The sequence below is a fragment of the Salarias fasciatus genome, unplaced genomic scaffold (assembly GCF_902148845.1).
Source record: "Salarias fasciatus unplaced genomic scaffold, fSalaFa1.1, whole genome shotgun sequence".
In the NCBI taxonomy this organism is placed as follows: Eukaryota; Metazoa; Chordata; class Actinopteri; order Blenniiformes; family Blenniidae; genus Salarias; species Salarias fasciatus.
Genome location: NW_021941378.1, coordinates 45,346 through 72,304, shown reverse-complemented (window position 1 = coordinate 72,304; position 26,959 = coordinate 45,346). Strand labels below are relative to the sequence as shown.

At 46.0% G+C, this 26,959-nt stretch overlaps 1 protein-coding gene across 1 annotated transcript; it reads right to left on the bottom strand.

Annotated features, from left to right (window-relative positions):
* Positions 1-511: 511 nt before the first annotated feature.
* LOC115385293 (transmembrane protein 200C-like) lies at positions 512-13,406 on the bottom strand. The gene is made up of 6 exons (XM_030087271.1): positions 13,303-13,406; positions 13,047-13,218; positions 3,161-3,300; positions 1,099-1,379; positions 872-922; positions 512-768 (listed from the first exon to the last, which is right to left on the bottom strand). Exons 1-6 carry the CDS (start codon positions 13,404-13,406, stop codon positions 512-514), a joined length of 1,005 nt encoding a protein of 334 aa, XP_029943131.1.
* Between the last annotated feature and the right edge of the window lie 13,553 nt (positions 13,407-26,959).

Genomic DNA, 26,959 nt, shown 5'->3' with positions numbered 1-26,959 from the left:
CAGGGTCCCTCTTTCTGCCTTGTAGCAGGAGTTGAACCATCCCAGTGTACCATTGTTGGATACACTGGAAAATTTCCCACAGCGATACCACAATATAGAAGCAGCTAACTCAGGTGGATGATGGGACTGAAGAGTTAAGGCCTCCTCCAACTGCATTCTGAAGGTGATATGCCACAGTGTGTTTACTGCCATTTGTTCTCTGAGGAATATGTCAATTATTTGGTGGAGATGCTTGTAAAAGACTTAACATTGCCACTTATTTAATTGTGTGTGTGTGTGTGTGTGTGTGTGTGTGTGTGTGTGTGTGTTGAAATGAGTCCCTTCTTCCATCATATGTTTTAACAGTGACGTCTCAGAGACCGCTACAGTAGCTTGACTTGTAGCTGTGCTATCAGTCATAGTGTCCGCTGTTGACCTGCTGTACTTCCTAGCTTACTTCCTTTGGACCTCAGTGCATGTGTGAGACACTCTTCAGGTGCTTGTCAGCTGTGACACGCTCCTCAGATGCACCTCAGGATGGAAGTTCCTCTGTGAAGCCATCAGCTGATGTTGTGAACTTACTGGCAGGTGTTCCTTGGACTCGTCCTGCATCATCTGTGAAGAGGCTGGTGGTTGGCAGGCTCTGCCTCCTGATGGGTAGGGCCAGTGAGGAGGAGGAGCAGTAGATAATTTGAGACAGTGAGGAGATTGATGGGTGTGAGGGGTTGAGGGAGGAGCAGGAGAGGAGAAGCATGGCCTGGGAGCCTCCAGGCACCTCTCTGCAGAAAACTTCATGTGAGGGAATTGTTGAGGACCTCACAAGAAGGGGAAGACATTCCTGCACCTCCTCCTTCCCATTTTGTCTTCCTCCATCTGTGTTCTGCTCCTCCACCCTGGCACCAGTAGTCACAGTGGATCTCCGGCGGGACACCAAAGGCCTTGGCTGGCACAGCGGAAAGGTCAAGAAGGTCAAGCCAGCAGAGCAGTGGACAGGACTCAGTGGGAGGGGCAATCTGTCTGTGGAGGAGGCAGCAGGAGTGTCTGACTGCTCCCCTTGGAAGACACTGAACACTGCTTCTCCTCCAGCAGCTCTGCGGTGGTCCTGCTGGCACGGCGAACATTTTGACAGGGATGATGGGTATGCCCGCGGCTTCACCTCCAGGCTACTGGACTGGACATAGTTGACCAGGCCATGGATAGGATTGGCTGTCAAGCGGTGGGCAGAACCTGAAGAGGAGCCGTGGAGGTCGATGACAGTTGAGTAGATATCCCGCAGGCTGATGACCTTTGTCTTCCTGTCCCGGTTCTCATGAAGTACAGCATTGGCACAAATGAAGAGGAAGATCCCAATGCCCATGATGAGAGGTCCCATCACCTTCAGCATGTCAGAGTACAGATACCTGCAGAGAGAGTTCAACGGCCAGTCAGAGCGCAGATATGTGCATAGTGATTTCTTTTTTTCTTCTTTTTTTTAACCTGTCCTGTCCAGCATGGAAACAACAGAATAGAGGTCTGGCTGCTGTTATGTTCCAGACAGATTTGTTCTTCAGGGGGACAGAAAGTTAATAAAAGAAGTGTTAGGTATCTACTTTAATTAGCACTACTACTATGGAACAATTGTATTAACTGCACGTTAGGCCATTGTGACACTTGTTCCTGAGAGAAGTACACCAAGGTTATAAGATGTTCTGCTAAAGTGTAAACATACCCACATGTTCCGGAGATATCAACACACACTCACTAGTGTTCCAAACATACTTGATAAGGATGTCAGCTCTTGGTTGGCAGCTGACATCAACAGCAAATTGTCCAATTGCGAACAAAGTCCAGCCTATCTGTTGGGGCCCCGCCCAGAAGAACATGGAATAAAAGCTCTGTCTCATCAACAATCAGGATCCTTTCGGGGCAAAATATTTCGTATCTTTCCCTGTAAGGTCCAGCGCTGAGCATTACATCTGGCTATACTTAAATAAATGGTAATAATCTGAAGTCAGTCGTTTTGGCATTCTTTATACCAAGCATAGAATAAAAGAACCGGGTGGAGTCGGCTGGACAGAAGTCCTGGGCTCCAACAGAAGTGAACAGACAAGCAAACAACAAAAGGGGGTGAAGAGAAGGGAGCGAGTGCAAGGATATGATTAATGAATATCGACACTCCAGACGACCGGCTACTGTCCCTACATAAAGATATGACAGAGGGCATCCTACTGACTTTTGTTGGAGATTATAGCTGGTAGTTAACTGGGACGTACAAACTGAAGATCCAGGTGTGAAATTACACAAGAGCATCAGGAGAAACCCACTCCAGACCAGTGTCCCCAGTGCTCCAGCCACATACCCTGAGATCCAGGTTATCACAACCCTCCAAACCCATTCATCATGTCCTGTGGGAGACCCCCCCAGAAGGCAAGGGATCACTGAACTCCACATCCCATGCAAAAAGATATGCACCCCCCGGAGCCAGAAGCTCCCCAACCCATAGAATAGAATAAAATGTGTTTATTGTCATCATACAACTACGGCAAAAAAACAACTCTTCATTCAAATAGGAAATAAATAACAATAGCCTGTCCAAACCACAGGCCTGTGGGGAAACAAATGCCACCCCCCCAACACCAGGAGGACCCGGAAACAAGGGTGTAGAAAGGGGCACTAACCACATCGTGCCACGAGCAAGGCCCAACTCCGACATGGCATGCCAAGTCCCCCAGATGTGTCTTGTACGTATTGGTCATGTTAGACAACAGCCAGTCAGAGCTCAGATACATCTTCAAAGAATGAAACGGTTATGGCAACTTCCTTGGAACATTAAATTTAAAGTGATTCCTGAAGAACCAGCAGAGAAGGACCCAAAGAACCCACTTCTCAACCATGGCTTAAAACACCTATAGTGAGCAGCTTAGAACAGAAACAGGACCAAAAATGACAGGCAGCTGGAATTAAAAATCTGAATACCCATTTCCTGCAGGCATAAACATAAAATAGGGTCACAAATGACAACAAGACCTTTTGCAACCCTGTCACAAAGGGATATGAAAGAGCAAGGAAATCCTCAATGTTCTAGACATTTAAAGGAGACGTCAGGATCTCCTTAAGGAAAAACAGGACCTCTTGGAAATGTAGCAAAACTTCATGATCAGAAGGAAGAGCCATGGTGATAAACTGCAGCAGATTTCATTACCTGTCCAGAAAATCTTCAAAAAAACCCCGTGGAGATGGTTGCATTGTTCCATTGGCATTGTTGGTTTGGTTAAAATCACAATCTCCATCTCCTCTGTGCCCTCCTGGTTCTCCTTTCAGCCCTTCCCCGATCTCTGCTCCCTACAAAGATTCAAAGGAACATCTGGGTTAAATTTTTTTCTACAGTCAGCCCCTGAAAGACCTCCTGCTCTCAGCTGAATTGCTATCTTGGTTGTTTTTTGAATTGTGGTCTTGCTTGTAGTCATGGGCTCAGTAATGATGGTTTGGTCCTGGTTGTGGCATTGGTTGTAGTCTAGTTGATGATCAATAGTGCAGTTTGGGTTGTAGGCTATGCTTCAGTAGTGATCTAGATTCTGGTCTTGGTTCAGGTCTTTGTTTTCTGAATTGTGGTTTCAGGAAGAATAATCTGAGCCTAAATGGTGGAACATGTTTCAGCATCCAGCATGTTGGGGTGGAGCAGTTCGGTTGCATTTTGTGTCTGGAGGTGCGGGTGACGGGGGCGGTACAGTGTCCATCAGGTCGAACGGGCTAATGCCTCATTTTTATAATTCTGGCATAAAATTACTTAATTTTAGGGTTTTTTTTATGGATGTGGGACTTTTGTGGTGGTTTGTATTACATTTTGCTGCAGAGGCTTTGACACCTTGGGTAAGACCAAAAGCTGTTTAAGTAATGGGCTTGTCTCCAAACGTGACGTGATATGATGATCTTGGCTGTGCAATATCGTAAATCACTATTATATCGTAAATCTGCACATCCCTATCACAAGCAAATACCCATTTCATCAACTCACCGACGTGTTCAGAAGAAGCCTGATTGTGCAGAAACCTGCCCAATATGACAACACGGAGCCGGGATACCGTTAAGTTGGCCCCGACCAACTCGGCCCTGGTCCTGGGATACAGCCAAGTCAGCACATAGCCAAGCCAGCTCCATGCAAACTCGCACAGGGGCTCTCAAGGGGCCGAGTTGGTCGGGGCCGAGTTAACTGTAAGCTGCTTACCAACTCGGCCCAGAGCCTCTTTTGTCATGGATTACAGTCAGGTCGGCACCAATCCAAGTTGGCCCTGGCCATCTCGGCACCGACAGTCAAGTCGGCATCAAGCCAAGTTGGCATCTACCCAAGTTGGCCTCGCGGGGGGGGGGGGGGGGGGGGGGGGGGCTCTCAAGTGGCCGAGTTGGTCAGTGCCGACTTGACTGTAAGCTTCTTATCAACTCTGCCAAAACCCTCTTTTTTTAATCACGATGCCGGTTGCGGCGCGACGATTTCCAGTTTTTTCACGATCTGTTTGAACCGAGTAGCTTAGCTACAAGCACGCAGCGCTTAGCGGATGTCTGGTCATGTCACCAGTCCCCAAGGCATTCTGGGAATCGTAGTGCAACGATGAAGGTTGCGGTGCGACAATTTGAACAGTTTTTTTCATGCCGGCTGCGCCACTTCTCCTCACGTAGCAGGCGGGGACTGAAGGACAAACTGTGTGATTATGGTGACTGACAGGTTAGAGGTGGAGAATGTACCTGGAGCTTCATATTTGACATTCTGTTTGAACCGAGTAGCTTAGCTACGAGCGCACAGCGCGAGCGGCTGTCTGGTCATGTGACGAGATCATGTGACCAGGCGGCGTTTGATCAAACCAGTCACCTGCATTATCATTATAACTGTGCAAATCGTCGCGCCGCAGCAGGCATTAGCTCCAAGATTTGCACAGTTATAATGATAATGCAGGTGACTGGTTTGATCAAACGCCGCCTGGTCACATGCTCATAGCTAAGCTACTCGGTTCAAACAGAAAGTCAAACATGAAGCTCCAGGTACATCATCCACCTCTAACCTGTCAGTCACCGTAATCACACAGTTTGTCCTCCAGTCCCCCGCCTGCTACATGAGGAGAAGCGGCGCACTGAAAAAAACTGTGCAAATCGTTGCGCCGCAGCCGCATCGTGATTAAAAAAAAAGGCTTTTGGCCGAGTTGGTAAAGCAGCTTACAGTCAAGTCGGCACCGACCAACTCGGCCACTTGAGAGCCCCCCTGCGATTCCGACTTGGCTAGATGCTGACTTGGCTTGATGCCGACTTGACTGTATCCTGGGGCCGGTGCCGAGTTGGCCAGGGCCGACTTGGGTTGGTGCCGACCTGACTGTATCCCTTTTGTCACGCACTCACGCCACATTGTATTTCTCAAGGTCAAAAAAAAAATACCGGTGTGGAAGAAGAAAGCCCAGAGGTCAGGATCGCTGGAGTCTCAGTGGCGTTTATTGAACTCCCAATCAGGCAAACAGCCATGACATCATCCGGAACCCACACCTTATATCCCCTTCAACACCAGGAAGGACAACCCACATTTCTGTCCTTTCAAAAAAAACTCCTTTGTGTATGACACCTAAGACATAATGTGCACCACACAGGGCCCCCCAGAACACACAAAGGCAAACACAAAAACCAAACCATATTAAACACAAGCCGTCAAACATATCTCGTCGGCACACAAACTGCTCTACCACCGCGAGTGCGGGTCACGACACCGCGACCCAAGCTGGCATCTGACAGAGGATCAACGTTCTGAGTGGAATTAGGTGGACGGCCACGGCGAGCAGGACGAGCCAGCTCCACGTCGTCCTCCGAAAGCACGTGGGCTGGCTTCAGATGATCCACGGAAACTCGGTCCCGACCCGTCCCCATCTCCACCAGAAAAGACTTGAGTCCCGCTTCGAGCACGCGAAAGGGACCGTCGTAGGGGGCCTACAAGGGAGAACGGTGTGCATCATGCCGGATGAAAACATACTTTGCAGACATGAGGTCCTTCGGGACATAAGACCGAGGGAGGCAATGGTGCACAGCCACAGGCGAAAAAACTCCAACCCCCGCCTTGTCCCCAAACCTCCTAACCCCTTCAGGACCCAGACCTGGAACATCCGTGAGGAACTCTCCCAGGACTCTCAATGACTGACCAAGGACCAACTGCGCAGAAGAGGCCTGCAGGTCCTCCTTGGGGGCAGAACGCAGACCTAATAAAACCCAAGGCAGCCTGTCCACCCAGCCACTGTCCAGCAGAGACGTGCGGAGAGCAGCCTTCATCGAGCGATAAAACCGTTCACACAGACCGTTGGCCTGCGGGTTGTAAGCAGCAGTCCGGTGCAGTTTCATCCCCAGGCTCCCAGCCACAGTGTTCCAGAGCTCCGAGGTAAACTGAGGGCCCCTGTCAGAAGTCATGTCCAAGGGCACCTCAAAACGCGCCACCCAGGAGTAAATGAATGCCCGGGCTACATCGGCTGTGGTAGTGGATGACAGGGGAACCGCCTTGGGCCACCGTGTGGTCCTGTCCACCATAGTCAGGAGGTGAGTAAACCCATGTGACGGGGGGAAAGGGCCGACCAGATCCACATGTACATGCTCAAACAGTCTCTCGGGGATAGTAAATAGTCCCAAAGGTGCCTTAACATGACGCTGCACCTTAGCACGCTGACACGCCATGCACGTAGAAGTCCACACCTTAACGTCCTTTCTGAGACCGGGCCACACAAACCTGGCTCCCACCAGTTTGATCGATGCTTTAACTAACTTAACTTAATAACTGCTTTAAATAAACGGGAGGGATCAAACATGTTACTTGTATTATGTACTTTAAAAATAGTTGCTTAATTATTGCCATATGTCAAAGGTTTTTAACAAATACTTCATTCATGTTCAGGCTTCACAGATCCATGTGATAATTGTAGTGGTTGAACAGAGGCTCCGATGGTTCAACTGAGAAAAAAAATGTAGGTATATATATATATATATATATATATATACATATATATATATCCATCAAAATAATAATTTGGTTTAATCATCACAATTAAAATAAACACTTGAAATATATAAGTCTGTGTGGAATGCATGAGTACATTGCACAAGTTTAGCTTCTTAATGGAATTACTGAAATAATTGTGATGATTAAACCAAATTATTATTTTGATGGATATATATATATCCATCACACAATTGCACACACTAATATCACTATATAGTGTGTGCAGAAACAATTACACTTTGGTGAAAATGCTACAGCACCACATTGATACTATTTGTGTATTTAACATTACATGCCAATCAGAGTTATAGCACCTGGCCTAGGAAATCACTTTAGAGTACACCTCTTGTTACCATTATTAGTCTATTGTAATAGAGGATATTTCGTCACGTTTGCATGGTTATTAATATAATCGCTTTACTGTTCTGTTCCAGTACGGAAGAGGAAGGATGGCTCGAGGATGGAAAAGACTGAAGTGTGTATTTGGAATGTTGGAAGTTACAGATGAAAGAAGGCAGCCTGTTTTACGACTTGAGAGAAGATTCCGCAGACATCTTGTTCCAATAATTCAGCGTCATGTCAGGATGGGATCATCTGTGATCAGTGATGAGTGGAGAGCCTATCGAGTGCTCACAGCTCTTGGTTATGATCATAATGTAAATTTAAAATGTAAAGTTTTCTTATCTTAAATGCTATAAGGGCCCAGTCAATAAGCATTAAAATGTATTGTTCTCAAATGTACATTGTGTCTCTATGTGACATTTTTGTCATTTTGTAATTTGTAATAAACTAAACATCATACTGTCAATTACACCAGGTGGTATGTTGACCACCACACTGGTGCCCACACGCAGCATCTTGAAAGGGCTTGGAGGTCATAGAAGGAGAAAATTTGGCGACTCAGAGGAAACCGAACTGAAAGTTTACTCTCAGAACACTTGTCTGTAATTGAGTGGACTGAATGGCTTGGTAAAAATGATAAAAACAAGTCTTTGGAAGACTTACCCATGATATTGCAAAAATATAAGTGAAGTGTTAATTAAATCAGTGTCTTTATTAGGCATGACAAGCCTTAGAGGTTATTAACTCATTCACTGCCAGCCATTTTCAAATCACAGTGCCCCGATTGCCAGTGGTTTTCAAGCATTTTGACTGTTTTTTTCATGACCCACAGAAAATGCACCTCTGTGTATGTCGACAACGAACTTGCCAAAATAAAGACTAGGCTGTCTTTCCATTCTTGAGTAATCATCCCTAGAGCATAGGTATGTTTCACTCAAGATGCTCATTTCACACTAAAAACAGAGAAAACAGGCTGTTTCTTTCTCTCATCTCTGTGTTTCTTCCCATCCACATGAAACTACTGCTGCCTATTGGATTAGTTTTAAAGGTTCAAAATATGTTTGTGTAAGCTCTCAATCAGAGAGTCCATAACTGTACGTTCTTAAAGAAATAGTCCACTTTTTTCAAAAAACTGAGCTCTGTTTGTATATGATATTGGACCAATTGTTGAGTACCACTCTTTCCTGGTGCGTACCCTCAGTGCGTCTGGCCAAAGATGCAAAGTTGTAAGCACTTTTACCCCCGTTGTGTACCATTGAGTAGGCTGGGCAAAGCTATAGAGTACTTTCTTACTGTGCTCATGTTTGTTGAGCAGACCTGAGTTATTTTTTTGTGAAATATATTTATTTTGTATGTTTTAAAGGTGCCTTAAGGAGTTTGCACATTTTATGTGAAACAGCGCCCCCTGCAGGCCTTGGGCTTAATGCAGCTTAGTGAAAAACTCGCCCCTGTGGCTCGCGTGCACGGAAGAGGGTGACTCTGTCTTCGCTCGTTTAGAAGCGCTCAAGTAAGATTTAAGTTTCTTTTACCTGGTGGAGTCTGTGTGGAGCTGCAGTGCTAGAAGCCAGTCTGTTCTTACTTTCTGGAAGATCCTGCTCAGTTGTTGCTCACTAAGCATCTGGTGGAGTAATGGCGGACAAAATGAAACCTATCCAGCCGGAGCGCGCATTACGTCATTCCTTTCAAATTCTCCCCAAAAAAATGCTGGAGCCGGACCTGCAACTTTCAAGTGACAATTTAGCGCTGTTACAGGTACTTGTAATGAATATGTCAGGGCACATTGTACACATCACTAAAAATGTGTAACATATTTATGGTGGAAATTAAGTATTTTTAAGGTTGTAAAACTCCTTAATGCACCTTTAAATAATGATTCATATTAACAAGTATTTGTTTCTATTTCTGTTGTGTGTATTTGTTCTTACATTTTCCCTTAAATTCCATTACCATGCATCTAATTCTGGATCATTTACATAAATAAATAAGTCAGAATATATAATATGCCATCACTTTGGAAAAGCTTCCTTGAAATATTTTACAAATGATTAGTAGATGCTTTGAAACTACTATTTTAAGGTAGTTAGGTATTTATAGAGTGTGACATTAAAAATAAATATTTTACTGTTTGTTCTGGTTAATGACAATATATCCATCTACACATGAGTTACAATGGAAATTTCACCATCACTTTAGACAAGGTCTCTTTAAAAACTTTTTTAACCGCTAATTCAGGCTTTATAGCTACTTATTTAAAATTTTTAATGGGTTAATAAGTAGTTATGAATTGCCTTTTAAAAGTGAGTTGACAACTGTTATCTAAATAGATCATATTAGTTATAGTGAAAATATAGCCATCTTATAAGTATTAAGAAATGTTAAATTAATGCTTAGCGAAGGCTTAGTTGATTGTTCAAACACCTATTTGAGATAGCTAACCATAAACAAATACTTTGTAAGGGGTTTATTCAATTACTAACTACAAAGTAGCAATTAATAGTGTTTACTAAATGTATTTAAAAGTATTGACATGTTTAATTAAGGCTTAGTTAATGTGTATTGTGTTTGAGCAGGTTACACATGCTATTAACATGAATGAAGTGTTTGTAAGTCAGTAGTAAATATTTAACAAATTATAATTACCTCTGCCAGGAAGTTATGTAATCATGTCGGTTTGTTAGCAAGATTATGGAAAAAGTAATGGACAGATTGCAATGAAACTTTGTGAAAAGGTGGGCCTTGGGCTAACTTAGAATCCATTAAATTTTGGTGATGTCATTTTTTTTGCTCTCGGTTATAATAGAGCCGGATGGGGAAAAATCTCACGCTTCTCACAAATTTATTCCTCTATGGTCCAAACTAAAAGCCTGACTGCTCTGAAATCCTCACCAACTGAAAGACAACTAATTTTCCTATCAAACGTGATATTTTTTGTTCAATTTTGCCAAACAGCAAAGGAACAAGGAGCAGTTGTTTCCCCTAAAAACACTTTTATTTTCTCCTCTCTCCACTCTAACTTACATTACCATATATGGGCATGCAGAGCAGTTACACAGCTGACAGCAGCTGTCAATCAAACTCTGACACTCAGTGCCTTCATTCAGTGACTGTCAAAAGCAGATGGGAGAAGCTAACAGCTCCATGTTAGTGGATGACAGATGCTAACAGCTCCATGTTAGTGGATGGGAGATGCTAACAGCTACATGTTAGTGGATGGGACATGCTAACAACTGCATGTTAGTGGATTACAGATGCTAACAGCTACATGTTAGTGGATGGGACATGCTAACAACTCCATGTTAGTGGAAGACAGATGCTAACAGTTCCATGTTAGCGGATTGGAGATGCTAACTACTCAATGTTAGTGGATGGAGATGCTAACAACTCCATGCTAGTGGATAGGAGATTCTAACAACTCTATGTTAGTGGATGGGAGATGCTAACAGCTCCATGTTAGTGGATGACAGATGCTAAGAGCTACATGTTAGTGGATGGGACATGCTAACAACTCCATGTTAGTGGATTACAGATGCTAACAGCTACATGTTAGTGGATGGGACATGCTAACAACTCCATGTTAGTGGAAGACAAATTCTAACAGCTCCATGTTAGTGGATGGGAGATGCTAACAACTCCATGTTACTCACATCGAGTGTGGCTAAACTGTGACTCCTATCAACAAACCGAGCACAGGTAAAGCCTCACCAGGTTCTCCTGAACAAGATGATGTAACACAAGTTGTGAAAATTTCATGTTATATGTATGTTTTCACAGGTTAAGTAGGTGTGCGCTCTGGATTTTTTTTGCTCTGTTATAATGGAGCCGGATGGAGTAAAATCTCGCGCTTCTCAAACTGAGGCCTCAACGGTCCAAACTAAAAGTCTGACTGCTCTGAAATCCTCACCAACTGAAAGACAACTAATTTTCCTATCAAACGTGATATTTTTTGTTCAGTTTTGCCAAACAGGAAAGGAACAAGGAGCAGTTGTTTCCCAAACAGAAGTTTTAATTTTCTCCTCTCTCCACTCTAACTGAAATTACCATATGGGCATAGACAGATGCTAAGAGCTCCATGTTAGTGGGTGGGAAATGCTAAGAACTCCATGTTAGTGGATGGGAGATGCTAACTACTCCATGTTAGTGGATGGGAGATGCTAACTACTCCATATTAGTGGATGGGAGATGCTAACAATTTCATATTAGTGGATGGGAGATGCTAACAGCTCCATGTTAGTGAATGGGACATGCTAACAACTCCATGTTAGTGGATAGGAGATGCTAACAGCTACATGTTAGTGGATGGGAGCTGCTCACAACTCCATGTTAGTGGATGACAGAAGCTAACAACTGCATGTTAGTGGAATGGACATGCTAACAACTCTGTGTTAATGGAAGACAGATTCTAACAGCTTCATGTTAGTGGGTGGACGTCTCAGTCGCTGGCTGGCGGGGAGGCTCGGTCCCGACCAATGCCGCTTGTTTTTTAATGTTCTTTTTCTTTATAAAGTATTTTGTTTTTACTGTGAAGCACTTTGTGATTCTGATCTGTGAAAAGCACTATATAAATACATTTTACTTTACCTTACTTAAATCCGTCACAAATCATAATTTAAAGGTGCTGTAGGCAGGATTCCGCATCTCCGCCATCTTGCTTCGGGTTACCTAAGCAAGATGACGATTTGACCCATCTAAGATGGTGATTTGAAACCCAGCACAGCCAATGCTGTCCTGTTTTCTCTGACATTACGCCCTTATGCAAGTTAAGCCCCTCCCACAAGAACGTGCGACGAACGCCCCTCGACCAATCATGGTTAGAGCCCCATGGGCTCTTCTGATTGGTCAAAGATACCTGGAGCTGTTGAGATTCCTTTTCAGCTCAGAACAGAGACAGATGGAAATGCTGCGCCTTCACGGTAGTGTAATTATGCTACACTCAGAAAGGATTATCAATGGATACTCTAACATTTAATCCAAATAAAACACAGAAAAATTAGCATTGATTAGCAAAATCCTGCCTACAGCACCTTTAATTATGAACAAATGATTTATTAAAACTTACTTTTGGCTTAATATGATTTGCAAAAGTGTTCTAAATGATGAACAACATATGCTATTCTGGGCTTTTAAATAATTTATTATCAATTATGAATGCATTTTAAATAATTTATGAATGATTAAAAAACCCTTAACTAATGTTTGTAAAGAGACTAGAGATGTGCCCATACATATTTAGTGAGGCATCTACTTATGCACTTATAAATGCTGAACTAATGTCAAAGAATGCTTTGTAAATGTTTAATTAATAGTGAGTTGATCACTTACAAATACATTTATTAATGATTTACTAATGTTTTATAGTGTGTACTTATTATAAAGTGTAACCAGGCTCTCTTCTATTTTTACTGTACTAGATGCTTCTTGATCAGCTGATTCATGGCTTTAAAGATGTGTTATTTTTTATGCTGATGACATTCAGCTATATTGTTCTTTTAATAATTCAGTTTCACTTTTTATCTGTTTTTGGAATGTGTCATACAACAAATACTGGCCCTTTTCAAACTACCTTCAGATACATCCTAACAAAGCAGATGTGGTTGTCTGAGCTGTGTGGTGGTGTGTTGGTCAGCAGGTTTGTGTGGTAGACTGTAGAGATCAGGTGGTCTTGGCTGTGGTCTGGTCTGATATGGATATTGCTCACTGCTGCAGGTGTGGGGCTATAAGAGGTGACAGATACCCTTGCAGCGCCCTCCTGTGGCTGAATGCTGAAGAAAAATCCTTCACGAGGCCAGTAGCCCAGAGCTGCCATGGCCACGCCCACCAGCAGAACCAGGACACCAAGTGTCGCCACCAGACCAGAGAGAGAACACAGCTTCAGCTTCCCCTTCACTACCACCACCTCACTCCTCCTGTAGGAAATGCAACAAGACCCATGTGATGACACCATTGTGGACTGTGTGTGTGTGTGTGTGTGTGTGGTGTGTGTGTGAAACCTTTGCCTCTTCTTCTTCTTTTGTGCATGTGATTTGTGTGGTTTGGACCTCAGTGAGTCCTGCCGTCGTGCGTTAATCCTCAGGAGCCCACCAGTTGCAATCATCACCTCCACCAATCCCACACCGGCTCAGTGGTTAGACAACACCCACTGCCACCATTCTGTAAAAGAAATGGACAGAAAACCTGTGATATAGTCAGCAGATCCAGTGTGTTGACCCAGCTCTGATCTCAGGTCACTGATCAGCCCCAGTTTGGTGACCAATATCCCATCTGAACCCACAGGTCAGCTTCAGTGTGACAGTCTGGATCTGATCCAAACCTGCAGGTTAGTTTCTGAAAGTAACAACACTGAGTTCTATTGTTTAAAATCTGTTTATGAAAAAGTAAAAGTGATTGGAAGTAGCTGGTCAGAGGTGGGTGACAATTGTTCAATTCAGTTTTATTTATATTGCGTCAAATACAAGTCTATTTTTTTTGCACAGAAGACTCAACAGGTCCATCCACATGAACAAGTGTAGGTGACTGTGGAAAGGAAAAAAAAAAAACTCTTTTGAAAGGAAGAACCCTGCAGAACCAGGCTCAGAGGCAGCAGCTTGATCACATGCTAATTACTTTCAATACTAGCCTCTCTTTATCCAAAGTTATCCTCCCCCGTACCATATCATTCCGCAATATCAAAAACATAAATTTTGACACCTTCTCTTCGGACATTAATACGTTTCCAAGCACATTTGTCAATAGCTCACCTGACGATCTGGTCTCCCACTACAACAACAGCCTCCATACACTCCTGAACAGTCATGCTTCACTAAAAACCAGATCCGTCTCTTTCTCCCACTCTTCACCCTGGTTCACCCCTGCCCTCCGTCAGCTCAAATCCCGAGGTCGACAGCTGGAACAGCTGTACAACAAAACTGGACTCACCATACACAAAGAAATGTACAATAATCATGTCATGCTTTATAAGGACCATATTTCCTCAGCCAAATCTGCTTACTACTCTGGTCTAATTCACTCCAATCAACACAACTCAAAAACCCTGTTCTCTCTTCTCAACAACATCACAAAACCCCCTGACTCTCTTCCCCAGCACATGCAATCTACTGATTCCTGTAACTCCCTCATGTCCTTTTTTGTTTCCAAAATCTCTGATATCCACCAGCAATTGTCTACATGTCGTACTGCTGTCTCTGGAGTCTCTACGATCCCCATCTTGCCCATCGTAACCCCATTTTCTAGCTTTGTCCTCCCCTCAGTCCAAGCCATTTCTGAATTCATTCTTAAAGCCAAACCCTCCACCTGCCAGCTGGACCCCCTCCCTACAGTTCTTGTAAAAACCTGCTTATCTTCACTTGCTCCCCTTATCACCAACATCATTCATTCCTCTCTTATTTCTGGCACTGTCCCTCACTCATTCAAAACCGCTACTGTGACCCCTATTCTGAAAAAACCTGGCTTGGACCCATCGAATTTAAATAACTTTCGTTCTATTTCTAACTTACCCTTCCTCTCCAAAATCCTTGAAAAATCTGTAGCCTCTCAACTCCACAATCAACTCATCACCAATGACATCTACAAGCAGTTTCAATCAGACTTCCATCCCCTACACAGTACTGAAACAGCACTCCTCAAAATCACCAACGACCTCCTTTTAGCCGCAGACTCTGGTTTACTTTCCATTCTCATCCTCCTTGATCTCTCAGCAGCATTCGACACCATTTCTCATAGCACTCTGCTTCTCAGACTTTCATCCATTGACATCTCCCAAATACCCCTCACTTGGTTCACCTCCTATCTTTCTGACCACACACAATTCATGCAACTCAAATCTCATAAGTCCAACACCTTCTCTGTCTCTGCCGGCATGCCCCAGGGTTCTGTCCTGGGTCCCCTTCTCTTCATCATTTACATTCTCCCGCTTGGTCACATCTTTCATAGACACAATATAAATTTCCACTGCTACGCGGACGACACCCAGCTCTACCTCTCTACCAAGCCATCTTCATCACTTCCTCCAGCCTCCCTTTCCCTCTGCCTACAAGAAATTCACTCCTGGTTCACTCTCAATTTCCTGAATCTAAATAGTTCTAAAACCGAAGTCCTCCTTGTAGGCACCCCCTCCACTCTCTCCAAATCCAACAGTTTTTCCATTTCCATCCACAACTCGACTGTCCCTCCCTCCCCTCAGGTCAAGAGCTTGGGTGTCATCCTTGACAGTACACTCTCTTACCACTCCCACATCAATAACATTACTCGGTCTGCATACTTTCACCTGCGCAACATCTCTCGTCTCCAACCCTTCCTCACTTCTCAAACCACTGCCATCCTCGTCCACAGCCTTGTCAAATCCCGTATTGATTACTGCAATGCACTTCTCCTTGGTCTCCCCAACAAATCCCTCCAGAAACTGCAGCTCCTCCAAAACTCTGCAGCTTGCCTCATTACCCAGACTCCCGCCATTCACCACATGACCCCCATCTTACAACAGCTCCACTGGCTTCCAATAAAACAGAGAATTAACTATAAGACACTTCTCATTACATTCAAAGCACTCCATAACCTGGCCCCACCTTACATATCTGCCCTCCTCCACATCACCACTCCTGTCCGTTCACTCCGCTCTTCCTCCAGCCTCCAGATTTATGTTCCCCCTGCCCGTCTGGTCTCCATGGGGTCCAGAGCATCCAGTCGCTCTGCTCCAGCTCTGGAATGCTCTCCCTCCCGACCTCCGCACCATTGACTTCCTGCCACCGTTTAAAGCCCGACTCAAAACTCACTTCTTCAGACAGTCCTACTTCAACAATGGCTCATAGTCGCACTCACCATTCAATGTTGTTGCCTTTTGTTTATGTTGTTAAAACTGCTTTTAATTTTTTTTTCCGGTGTTTTAATGTTCAGCGTCCTTGGGTGTTGTGAAAGGTGCTTTTAAATTGAATAAATTATTAAATTATTATCCAGTCACCCCCTTCCAGGTCTCACTGTCGCTGCCCACGTGGGCGTTGAAGTCCACCAGTAGAACAATGGAGTCCCCAGTCGGAGCACTGTCCAGCAACCCTCCCAGGGACTCCAAGAAGGCCGGGTGCTCTGCACTGCTGTTCGGCCCATAAGTCGAGACAACAGTGAGGCACCTGTCCCCGACCCGAAGTTGCAGGGATGCAACTCTCTCGTTCACTAGGGTGAACTCCAACACATGGCGCTGAGCTGTGGGGCTATAAGCAAACCCACACCAGCCCACCGCCTCTCACCGCGGGCAACTCCAGAGAAGTGGAGAGTCCAGCCCTTCTCGAGAGGTTGGGTTCCAGAGCCCAAGCTATGTGTGGAGGTGAGCCCGATTATATCTAGTCGGTACCTCTCAACCTCCCTCACAAACTCGGGCTCCTTCCCCACCAACAAGGTGACATTCCATGTCCCTAGAGCTAGTCTCTGTGTCTGAGGATCGGGTCGCCGGGCACCCTGCCGTCGGCTGCCACCCAATCCACAGTGCACCCGGCCCCTACGGTTCCCTCGGTGGGTGGTGAGCCCACCAGAGGTCAGGCCCACATTGTCCCTTCGGCCTGAGCCCGGCCGGGCCCCGTGGGCAAAGGCCCAGCCACCAGGTGCTCGCTTACAAGCCCCAACCCCAGGCCTGGCTCCAGGGTGGGGCCCCGGCTGCGCCATGCCGGGCGACATCACGACCTTTGTTGTTTTCCTTCTCATAGGGGCTTTCGAACTGCTCTGTCTGGCCCGTCACCCAGGACCTGTTTGCCATGGGAGACCCTACTAGGGGGCATAAATCAATCAATCAATTTATTTTTGTATAGCCCAGTATCACAACAACAGCTGCCTCAGAGGGCTTCAAGATGTTACATTGATTGGTAAAAATAAAACAGTGAATAAGCATAATATTAATATGTCAAATTCACAGTAACAAGACAAAACGAAGCAACCACCACCTTAGACCTTCACATCCGGCAAGAAAAAACTCCAAAAACCCAGTGGGAAAAGAAGAAATCTTGGGGAGAACCACAGTATGGAGGGATCCCTCTCCCAGGGACGGACAGCTTTGGCAACAGCTAGCATGAGACAATAAGAAGTAAAGCCTAGGACCATGTTGAGGACAGTCCGTTGGACAGTCCAGCACAGGAACTACGGATCCCAGAGGTAGAACTGAAGCCAGTCCGTGGGCAGGACCAACAGGAGTGTCCTCCCGGTCCGGCCGGAGCTTGTTCGTAGGCCCTCGTGATAGTGGAGTCAGCAACTGAAACTGGAGAAGACTCCCCCTCGAAGGGGGGGACAACAGGTGAAAAGCAATGAACGGACTAAAGGGAATAACATTCAGACATTAGAGGATAGAACTCAGTGCACCATATTTCCCACAGCGTTCTAGCTCCTGGGGCAGCTTTGTGGATAGTTTAGTATTTAAACTAGTATTTAGTTAGTTTAGTTTAGATAGTTTAGTTTAGTTTAATTTAGTTTGGTTTAGTTTTGTTTAGTTTGGTTTAGTTTAATTTAGTTTAGTTTAGTTTAGTTAAGTTTAGTTTAGAATCCCTAGCTGACCTGATCATAGGCTGCATCAAAGAGAAACGTCTTGAGCCTAACCTTAAATGTGGAGACTGTTTCTGCCTCTTTGACACCACTTGGAAGCTGGTTCCAGAAAAATGGTGCCTGATAGCTAAAGGCTCTTCCACCTAATGTCCATTTAGAGACTTTAGGAGTCACCATTAACCGTGCATTTTGAGAGCGGAGTGCTCTGATTGGTTGGTAAGGCGTTAAAGCATCTTGGAGATAGGTCGGAGCCATCCCATTTAGGATTTTGTAAGTGAGGAAAAGGATTTTAAATCTAACTCTAAACTCGACAGGAAGCCAGTGAAGAGATTTTAGAACGGGAGTAATGTGTTCACATCTTCTAGTCCCGGTTAATAATCTGGCGGCCGCATTTTGAACCAACTGAAAGTTTTTTAACGCACTTTTTGGGCAGGCTGCAAGAAGGGAGTTGCAGTAGTCCAGTCTAGTAGAAACAAATGCATGGATGAGTTTTTCTGCATCGCTTCTAGGTAGAATGTTTCTTATTTTAGCTATGTTGCGCAAGTGGAAATATGCTGTTTTACAAGCCAGGTTGATGTGTGCTTTAAAGGAGATATCCTGATCAAATAAGACCCCGAGGTTCCTCACAGTAGAGGAGGAGGATACACTGACGTTATCTAAGGTGATAATCTGTTCAGATAGACACTCTCTCAGTTTATGGGGGCCTAGTATAATGACCTCTGTTTTGCCAGGATTCAGACGGAGATAGTTCGTAGTCATCCAGGATTTAATTTCTCTGATACAGTCACTGAGTCTGTCTATTTGATTAGTTTGATCAGGTTTCATAGATAAATACAGTTGTGTGTCATCTGCATAACAATGAAAATTGATATCGTGGCTTCTAATTATGTTCCCTAAAGGAAGCATATATAACAGAAATAAAATTGGCCCGAGCACGGACCCTTGAGGAACCCCATAACTGACCTGGGAGCACGGTGAGGACTGTTGGTTAACGTGAACAAATTGGTACCTATTAGATAAATAGGATTTGAACCAGCAGAGGGCTTTTCCTCTGATTCCAACCTCACATTCTAACCTCTGCAGGAGAATATTGTGGTCGATTCTATCAAAAGCTGCACTGAGGTCTAGGAGAACCAGGATTGAGACTAGACCTGCGTCAGCCCCCAATAGCAAGTCATTAGTGACTTTAACTAATGCAGTCTCAGTGCTGTGATAAGCTCTATATCCTGACTGAAATTTCTCAAATAAACTATTGTCCTGTAGGTGGCGGCAAAGCTGTTTAACCACGACTTTTTCCAGGACTTTTGCAATAAAAGGCATATTTGATATCGGTCTGTAGTTGGCTAGAATATCAGGATCAGGATTAGGTTTTTTTCAGCAGTGGTTTGATTACTGCAAATTTAAATGACTGTGGCACATAGCCAATTTCTAGAGCTGTATTTATTATAGTTAAGATCGTATTTAAAATAACTGGAAGAATATCTTTGAAAAGCTTAGTTGGAATTGGATCTAGGAGACAGGTTGAGGTTTTAGAAGACATTACAATTGAAGTAATCTCAGCCCCATTTACTGGTGAGAAACTATCTAGTATTTCAGGTATTTCAGGTGGAGGCAGTGGCTGGATTCCCTGAGCTTGATCTGAGGAAAGCGCTTCACTGATTTTACCTCTGATGGTTATGATTTTATCATTAAAGAATTTAAGAAAGTCATGGCAGTTTAAAGATTCTGGGATTACTGGTTCTACTACAGTATGACTGTTTGTCAGTCTGGCTACAGTGTTGAACAGAAACCGAGGGTTATTTTTGTTTATTTCTATTAAATAAGAGTAATATAATGTCTTGGCTTTAAAAAGAGTTTGTTTATAGCTTAGCAAGCTATAAAGCCCCCCAGCAACATAGCTCCTGGGATCATTCGGGCTCTCAAACTCCCCCACCACAATAAGGTTTCAGTTCTAGAGGGAGTGCTTATTTCCACATGCCAATTCATCCCAATCATTGGCGGTACTTACGTTTCACGTTCCAGGGTGTGGCCTACGAGTACAATGTGCTGCCGTTTGGCTTGTCCCTGTCACCTCAGACTTTCACAAAGTGCATTAAGGCTGCACTTTCGCCTCAGGACACAAGGCATACACATCCTAAACTATCTGGATGATTGGTTGGTGTGGGCTCCTTCCCTAGAGCTCGCTCACAAACACACTTCTGTCATTCTGGCTCACATGGCCTCCCTTGGTCTACATTTCAACGTGAACAAGAGCAACCTGGTGCCCGGCAGGTCCGTGCTGTATCTGGGGCTGGTTCTGGGCTCTGTCTTCATGACAGTGTCTCTGATGCCCCAGCGGGTGTCTGCTATCAGGGAATGTTCAATGAGCTGGCTGAGCTGGCTGGCTCGGTGTGCTGCTCCTGCTTGACTGTGTCAGAGGCTGCAGGGACTAATGGCAGCTGCTGCTCAGGCGGTGAATTTAGGCCTGTTGAACATATGACCACTTCAGCGTTGGTTTGTGAGCCGTAACTTGTTCATGCAGAGAGACCGATTCAAAATGTTGATTTTGCTTTTAAAAGGTCAGCAGGTTCTTGTCTGGTGGATGACCTCTCCAGCTGTCACGGTGTGGGTCGGCTTGGGCCTTGGGCCACTCAGGGTGACTGTGACCACAGACTCCTCCCTGACAGGATGGGGCGCTGTGTGGAAAGGACGGTATGCGGTATGTTCGACTTGGCATATCAATCTGCTGGAAATGGAGGCAGTCCATTTGGCCTTGCATCATTTCCTCCCAGCTGTGAGAGGCAGGGAGGTGATGGTGAGAACGGACAATACGGCAGTGTCCTACATCAATCGCCAGGGCAGTCTGAGATCTCCATAGCTGCATGCCAGGGCACGTCATCTCCTTTTGTGGGCCCAGTCAGAGGGGATGTCCTTGAGGGCTTTCTACCTTCCGGGACCTCTGAATGTCGTGACAGATCTTCTGTCAAGGGGTGCCCCTCATCCCGGAGAGTGGCATCTGCATCCGCAGGTGGTCGATCAGATCTGGCGCTGCTTTGATCAGGCCGAAGTGGATCTCTTTGCCACAGCGGATAACACTCATTGTCCCCTCTGGTTTTCAATGACTGGCCCACAAGGGACGTTGGGGACGGATGCACTGAGCAGTCTCTGGCCACAGGTGCTTCTCTATGCATTCCCTCCCTTTCCTCTTCTCCCTGCTCTGCTCGGCAGAGTGAGGTTGTTGCAAGCCCAGATGCTCTTGGTGGCCCCGAACTGGCCTCAGAGGCCGTGAATGTCCAAGGTTTACAAGATGTTGGAGGGGGACCCATTTCAAATTCCAACCAGACCAGATTTACTGTCTCAGGGGCAGGGCAGGATTTGGCATCTGAGACCCGAGATGCTCAGCCTTCATGTGTGGCCCTTGAAAGGCAACACTGGAGCAATCTTGGGCTGATTGGGCCTGTAATTGACACTTTGGAGGCCTTGCGGGCTGTCTCCACCAGACACCTTTATGCTTGTTGGTGGATGGTGTTCATGAGTGGTGTCGCGGTTCTGCTGTGGACCCTGTGTCCTGTGACATGACAGTAGTGCTGTCTTTTCTTCAGCACCTCTTGGACAAAGGTCGGTCTGAATCCACAGCGGGATGTTATCTCACTGCGATTTCTGCTGCTCATGTGCGTCATGAGTGGCTGTCACCCGGGGATCATCCTCTTGCAACTAGGTTTTTGAAGGGAGTTAGGTGGCGGAGTCCCCCCAAGAGTGGCTTGTTTCTGTCATGGGAAGTGTCATCTGATATGACATCACAGCAATGGCCGCGCCACTGCACCACGGATCTCGCCCCTACCACCCGGCCGCTAAGGCGAAGAGGATCATCGCCGACCTGAGAGAAGACATTAGCCGACTGTCGAATGAGCTCAGGGAGAAGAACGACCTGCTGGAGAAGGCTCGGACGTTGACGATTGACCAAAATATGGTGATATCGTCATTAATGGCCGCCGCCACCTCGGCACCCTGCGCCCCTTCCTGCTCTACACCGGAGCACCGCTCCTGGGCTGAGGTGATAGTGTGAGGCCACAAGCCTCGGCCCACCGCGGCTTCACCTCCACTACCCCTCTCCAACCGCTTCCTTGCCCTGACACAGCATGACGATGATGACACGGCGGATGAAGAAGGCCCGCGGTCTGCTGCGGCTGCTACCGCACCCTCTGGGGGGCCCACGGCCCGCCGCCAGGATCTTAACAACCCAGAAACCACGCCGCCCGACGCTGCTACAGTCCTCCATCCTGCTGGTTCCCAGCCTCACCGCTCTACCGCGGCCGCGGCCCTGGAGCTGGAGCGTGTCCCGCCGATCCCGGAGAAGCAGCAATCATCTCGGGCTTCGACCTCCGGCGCGCGCCGGAGGCTGATTATGGAGGCAGTTCGGAGGCATTCCGGGAGCCACTGCCGCCCCAGGGAGACCCGGGAACACCGCCCCAGCGACGAGGTTGTTGCCAGTGGCACCGCTGTGCTGGCAGAGCGCTCCCCGGCCCAGGACACCCACGCCGCCCCACCCCCGCCTCGGCCTCTCTTCTCCCCAACTTCACTCATCATCAACGCCAGCATCGTGTGGAATATTTGCTTCTTTAACGCATCACACGGTGTTTTCCCGGTGCCACCGTCCCCACCATCCTGGATAAACTTCCAGAGCTCCTCCGGTCTGCCCCCTCCTCCGTTCGCTGGGTGATTGTTCACATCGGGTCCAATGACACAGTGCAGCGACACTCCGAGCTCACCAAAAAGCATTTTAAGGACCTTTTCAGTCTTCTGCAAAGCTCCGTAAAAATGATCTACATCAGCGGCCCCCTGCCAACGCCTTCCAGGGTGCTGAGCGCTTCTCCAGGCTCCTCAGCTTGAACACCTGGCTTCAACAGTCCTGCTCAGCTCACAACCTTCACTTCATCGACAACTTCAACCTCTTCTGGAACTGCCCTGCTCTCTACCGTCACGATGGATTACATCCCAGAAGGCTGGAAACTCCGTCCTGTCAGGTAACATCCAGCAGTCCAGACGTCTCCAGCTGTCAGTCCAGCTGACTGACTAACGGTAAGCCCCATCCACTCTTCACACACCCCTCTCTCTGTTATTATCTCCAGCAGACAGCACCTTCACAAGAGGAGAGGAGCTAATATTGAAAACCTAATCAAAATTAAAACTAAACCTGCAGTAGAACAAAACCCCGCAATAGTCAAATGTGGACTGTTAAATATCCGATCCCTCTCCTCCAAATCCTGCTTATTGGTGACCTAATAACTGATCCTAATTTAGATATATTAAACCTCACTGAAACCTGGCTAGGGGAGGATGAATATCTCAGTTTAAATGAAGCAACCCCAAATACACATGTCAACTATCATATTCCCTGAGAATCTGGCCGAGGCGGTGGAGTAGCGTCCATCTCTCACTCTAAACTTCTAATCAGTACTGGAACTAAATTTAAGCATAAAACCTTCGAAAGTCTCACTCTGAATCTCACTAACTCCAGCTGGAAAACACAGAAGCCAGTTCTGCTGGCTGTAGTGTATCGCCCCCCTGCTCCATACTCTGAATTTTTGTCTGAATTTTCAGACTCTCTCTCCAGTTTAGTCTTAAAGCTCGTGTCCGGAGTTTTGAACGAGAGAGGTTTTTTTTTTAATCCAACGTCCCGAGGCTCTGCCCTCCCTCTGCTTTCATGAGCAACCAAGCCACGCCCCTTTAATTGTGCACGCTATTATCTGTCGGGTGAAAATGAGAGCCTCCAGTCCTACAGCATCCTCCATGTTGAGCTGTTTACGGTGGATGTTCAGCAGACAGTGGATGTATCCGAGGTAAGCGTGGTGGCTGCTGCGTTGCTAACTCATCTCTGCCTGGGCGAGCGGCCGTGCTCTCCGACTGCTCCACACTTTGATTGACAACACAACAATGCGGAAGCTCGAAATCTATTGGCTGACGCTGACCGGCGCTTTTTCGGGTAGCATGGGGGTCTTTGAGACGAAGGCGGGGCTCATAAATAAATTTTTATATTGCTTTATGCTAATATTATATTGTAGTATCGAACCAGACTGACACATTTAAGCTCTGTTGAAAAATGATACATACGTTGGAAATGAACGGAAACTCTGGACACCAGCTTTAAGCTCAGATCAAATCATCGTAGGGGGAGACTTTAATATTCATGTAGATGTTGACACTGACAGCCTTAACACTGTTCACTACTTGATACAACTATTTTTTCTCAGAAGGTGAATAAACCTACTCATCACTTTAATCACACCCTTCACCTTGTTCTCACCGACGGTATTGACATTGACCAATTAACAGTTTTTCCCCACAACCCTGTACTGTCTGACCACTTCCTGTTATCATTTGAGTTTACATTAGCTGGTTTTAAAGTACCTGGTAAAAAACTTAAACTTAGAAGATGTCTGTCAGAGGATAATGTGACCAAATTCAAGGAAATGATCCCATAAATATCAACTTCACTCCCATCTGTTGGCCCAATGGACAGCAGTATTAGTATTAGCATTAACATTAGCAGCAGTATCAGCCCCACTCAGGGTGATTTAGTTGTAGATGAAGCAGCAGCTTCACTCTGCTCCACACTGGACTCAGCTGCTCCCCTGAAGTTAATCACATGAACCCTCAGGAGACTAGCTCCATGGTACAACAAACAACTGCAAACATTTAAAAGATCAGCTGGAAAACTAGAGAGGAAATGGCATCTAACCCAACTAGAAGTCTTTCGTACTGCCTGGCAAGATAGTCTGTTAACTTATAAAAAACCTTTATGTAAAACTGGAACCGCCTACTATTCATCCTTCATAGAAGAAAACCAGAACAGGCCCAGGTTCCTCTTTAATACCAGAGCCAGGCTGACAGGAAGTCACAGCTCTGTTGAGCCTCAGATCCCCTCAGCCTGAAGCAGCAATGATTTATAAACTTCTTTAATGACAAAATCATAACTATCAGAGATAAAATTGAAAGCACTCTCCCCAAAGTGGTCCCAGACCAACCAACCACATCCTCACATCTGTCAGTAGAACCTGACCCACAGCTACTGAGCTTCCATCCTACTGAACTCTCTGAGTTCCTCATCTAAACCTACAACTTGTACATTAGATCCAATCCCAACAGGACTGGTTAAATACATTTTCCCCCTGATCAGTACATCAATATTAGATCAGATCAACTTATCCTTTAGTGACAGGCTATGTTCCACAGGCCATTAAGGTTATGTTATTAAACCTCTCCTCTAAAGCTACCCTTGATCCAGGTGTTCTAACAAGTTACAGACCAATATCCAACCTTCCCTTTATTCTAAAATCCTAGAGAAAGCTGTTGAAGTCAGCTCTGTGACCATTTATATAACAACTACCTATTAGAGTCTTTTCAATCAGGTTGCAGAGCTCATCAGAGTAGAGACAGCTCTGGTAAAAGTCACTAATGATCTTCTCACAGCCTCAGATAGAGGACTGGTCTCTGTTCTGGTCCTGTTCGATCTCAGTGCTGCATTCCACACTGTTGATCATGGTATTCTACTACAGAGACTAGAATATACTATTGGGATTAACCCTCTCCACACTATTTGTGGGATTCTGCGCAGCCTGAGCGTCTGACGTCACTCTGGTGAGTGTTTTCCGTGTTGGTGAAGCTTGCTGAAGCCTGCGAGCGACTGAAGTGCTTGCTGTCTCTCTCTTGCTATTACTGTTAATTCACGAAGCACTCAAAAATCGGGGTTATTTACGCCCCCGGGGTTACTTCGCCCCCGATTGACCAAGCGATCTCTCGTGAATTACATTTCTTCTCCTCCGTTAGCGCCACCGGCGTGCTAACTAGCTTAGCGTGCTAACTAGCTAGCATGCTAACTAGCTTAGCGTGCTAACTAGCTTGGTCCGCCGGGACCGCTATGGCGTCCTCCCCTCTGTCTTCTTTTCTTTCCTGCTCAGTGTGCCGTATGTTGAGTCAGAACCCTGCCTCCCTTGACGATAGGGGTATTTGCGTAAAGTGCAGTGTATTGACAGCGCTGGAGGCCAGGGTAACCGAGTTAGAGGAGCGGCTGCGCAGATGTGAGGGGCAGGGCAGCGCTAGCTATAGCGAGGTAGCGGCAGGGCTCGCAGCCCGTTCCCGCAGTGAGAGGAGTGTTAGCAAGCCTAGCCCCGCAGCGTGTCCCGAGCAGCCGGGACAAGACCAGGACCGGTTTGTGACAGTCCGGAGGAAGGCTAGTGCTAAGCACCGCCACGTAGCACTCCAAGAACCGCTTCACGTCTGTAATAGGTTCTCTCCCCTCAGCGACGACACGCCGGCTGAACTGGACACGCTGGTGATTGGCAGCTCTATAGTTAGAGACGTGAAGCTGCCAGCGGTGAAGGGTAGGTGTTACCCGGGGGCCAGAGTGGGGGACATCGAGGGGAACCTTAGGCTTTTAAAACAGGAAGGTAGGAGATTCCGTCGAGTCGTGATTCACGCAGGCGGTAATGATGCCCGGCGGAGACAATCAGAGGTGCTCAAATTACAAGTAGCCTCGGTGTGTGAATTGGCTAAGTCGATGTCTGATGCCGTAATATTCTCTGGTCCCCTGCCCAATTTGGTCAATGATGAAATGTATAGCCGACTTTCATCATTCGATCGCTGGTTGTCTAGATGGAGTGAGGAAAACGAAGTTATTTTTCTAAACAACTGGTGCACCTTCTGGGGAAAGCCTGGGCTCATCCGCAGGGACGGCATCCACCCAACTTTGGATGGTGCAGCCCTCTTAGCTCACAATATGGCTGATCGGCTACGTACTCTAAATTGACAATCCAGCTATGAGACCCGGGCGCAGAGCAGTCGTGTAGAACACTCCTCTGTTGATTTTGTTGATCCCGTCACTAATCCTGCTCCCGGATTTTTACAAGTCAAGCATGGAGGTTTACCTAGGCTAACAGAGACTGAGTCTGTCCAAAGTGCTCAAAGCATTAAAAAAAGTCAATGGGTAAAAAGCTTAACACCTGTATGAGACAGAATAACTTTTCCAGTAGGAAATACATAAAATGTGGTCTACTAAACATTAGAGCAATCTCCACTAAATCTCTGTTAGTTAATGACCTTATCGGTGACAATAACATTGATCTCCTTGCTCTAACAGAAACTTGGCTCCAGCAA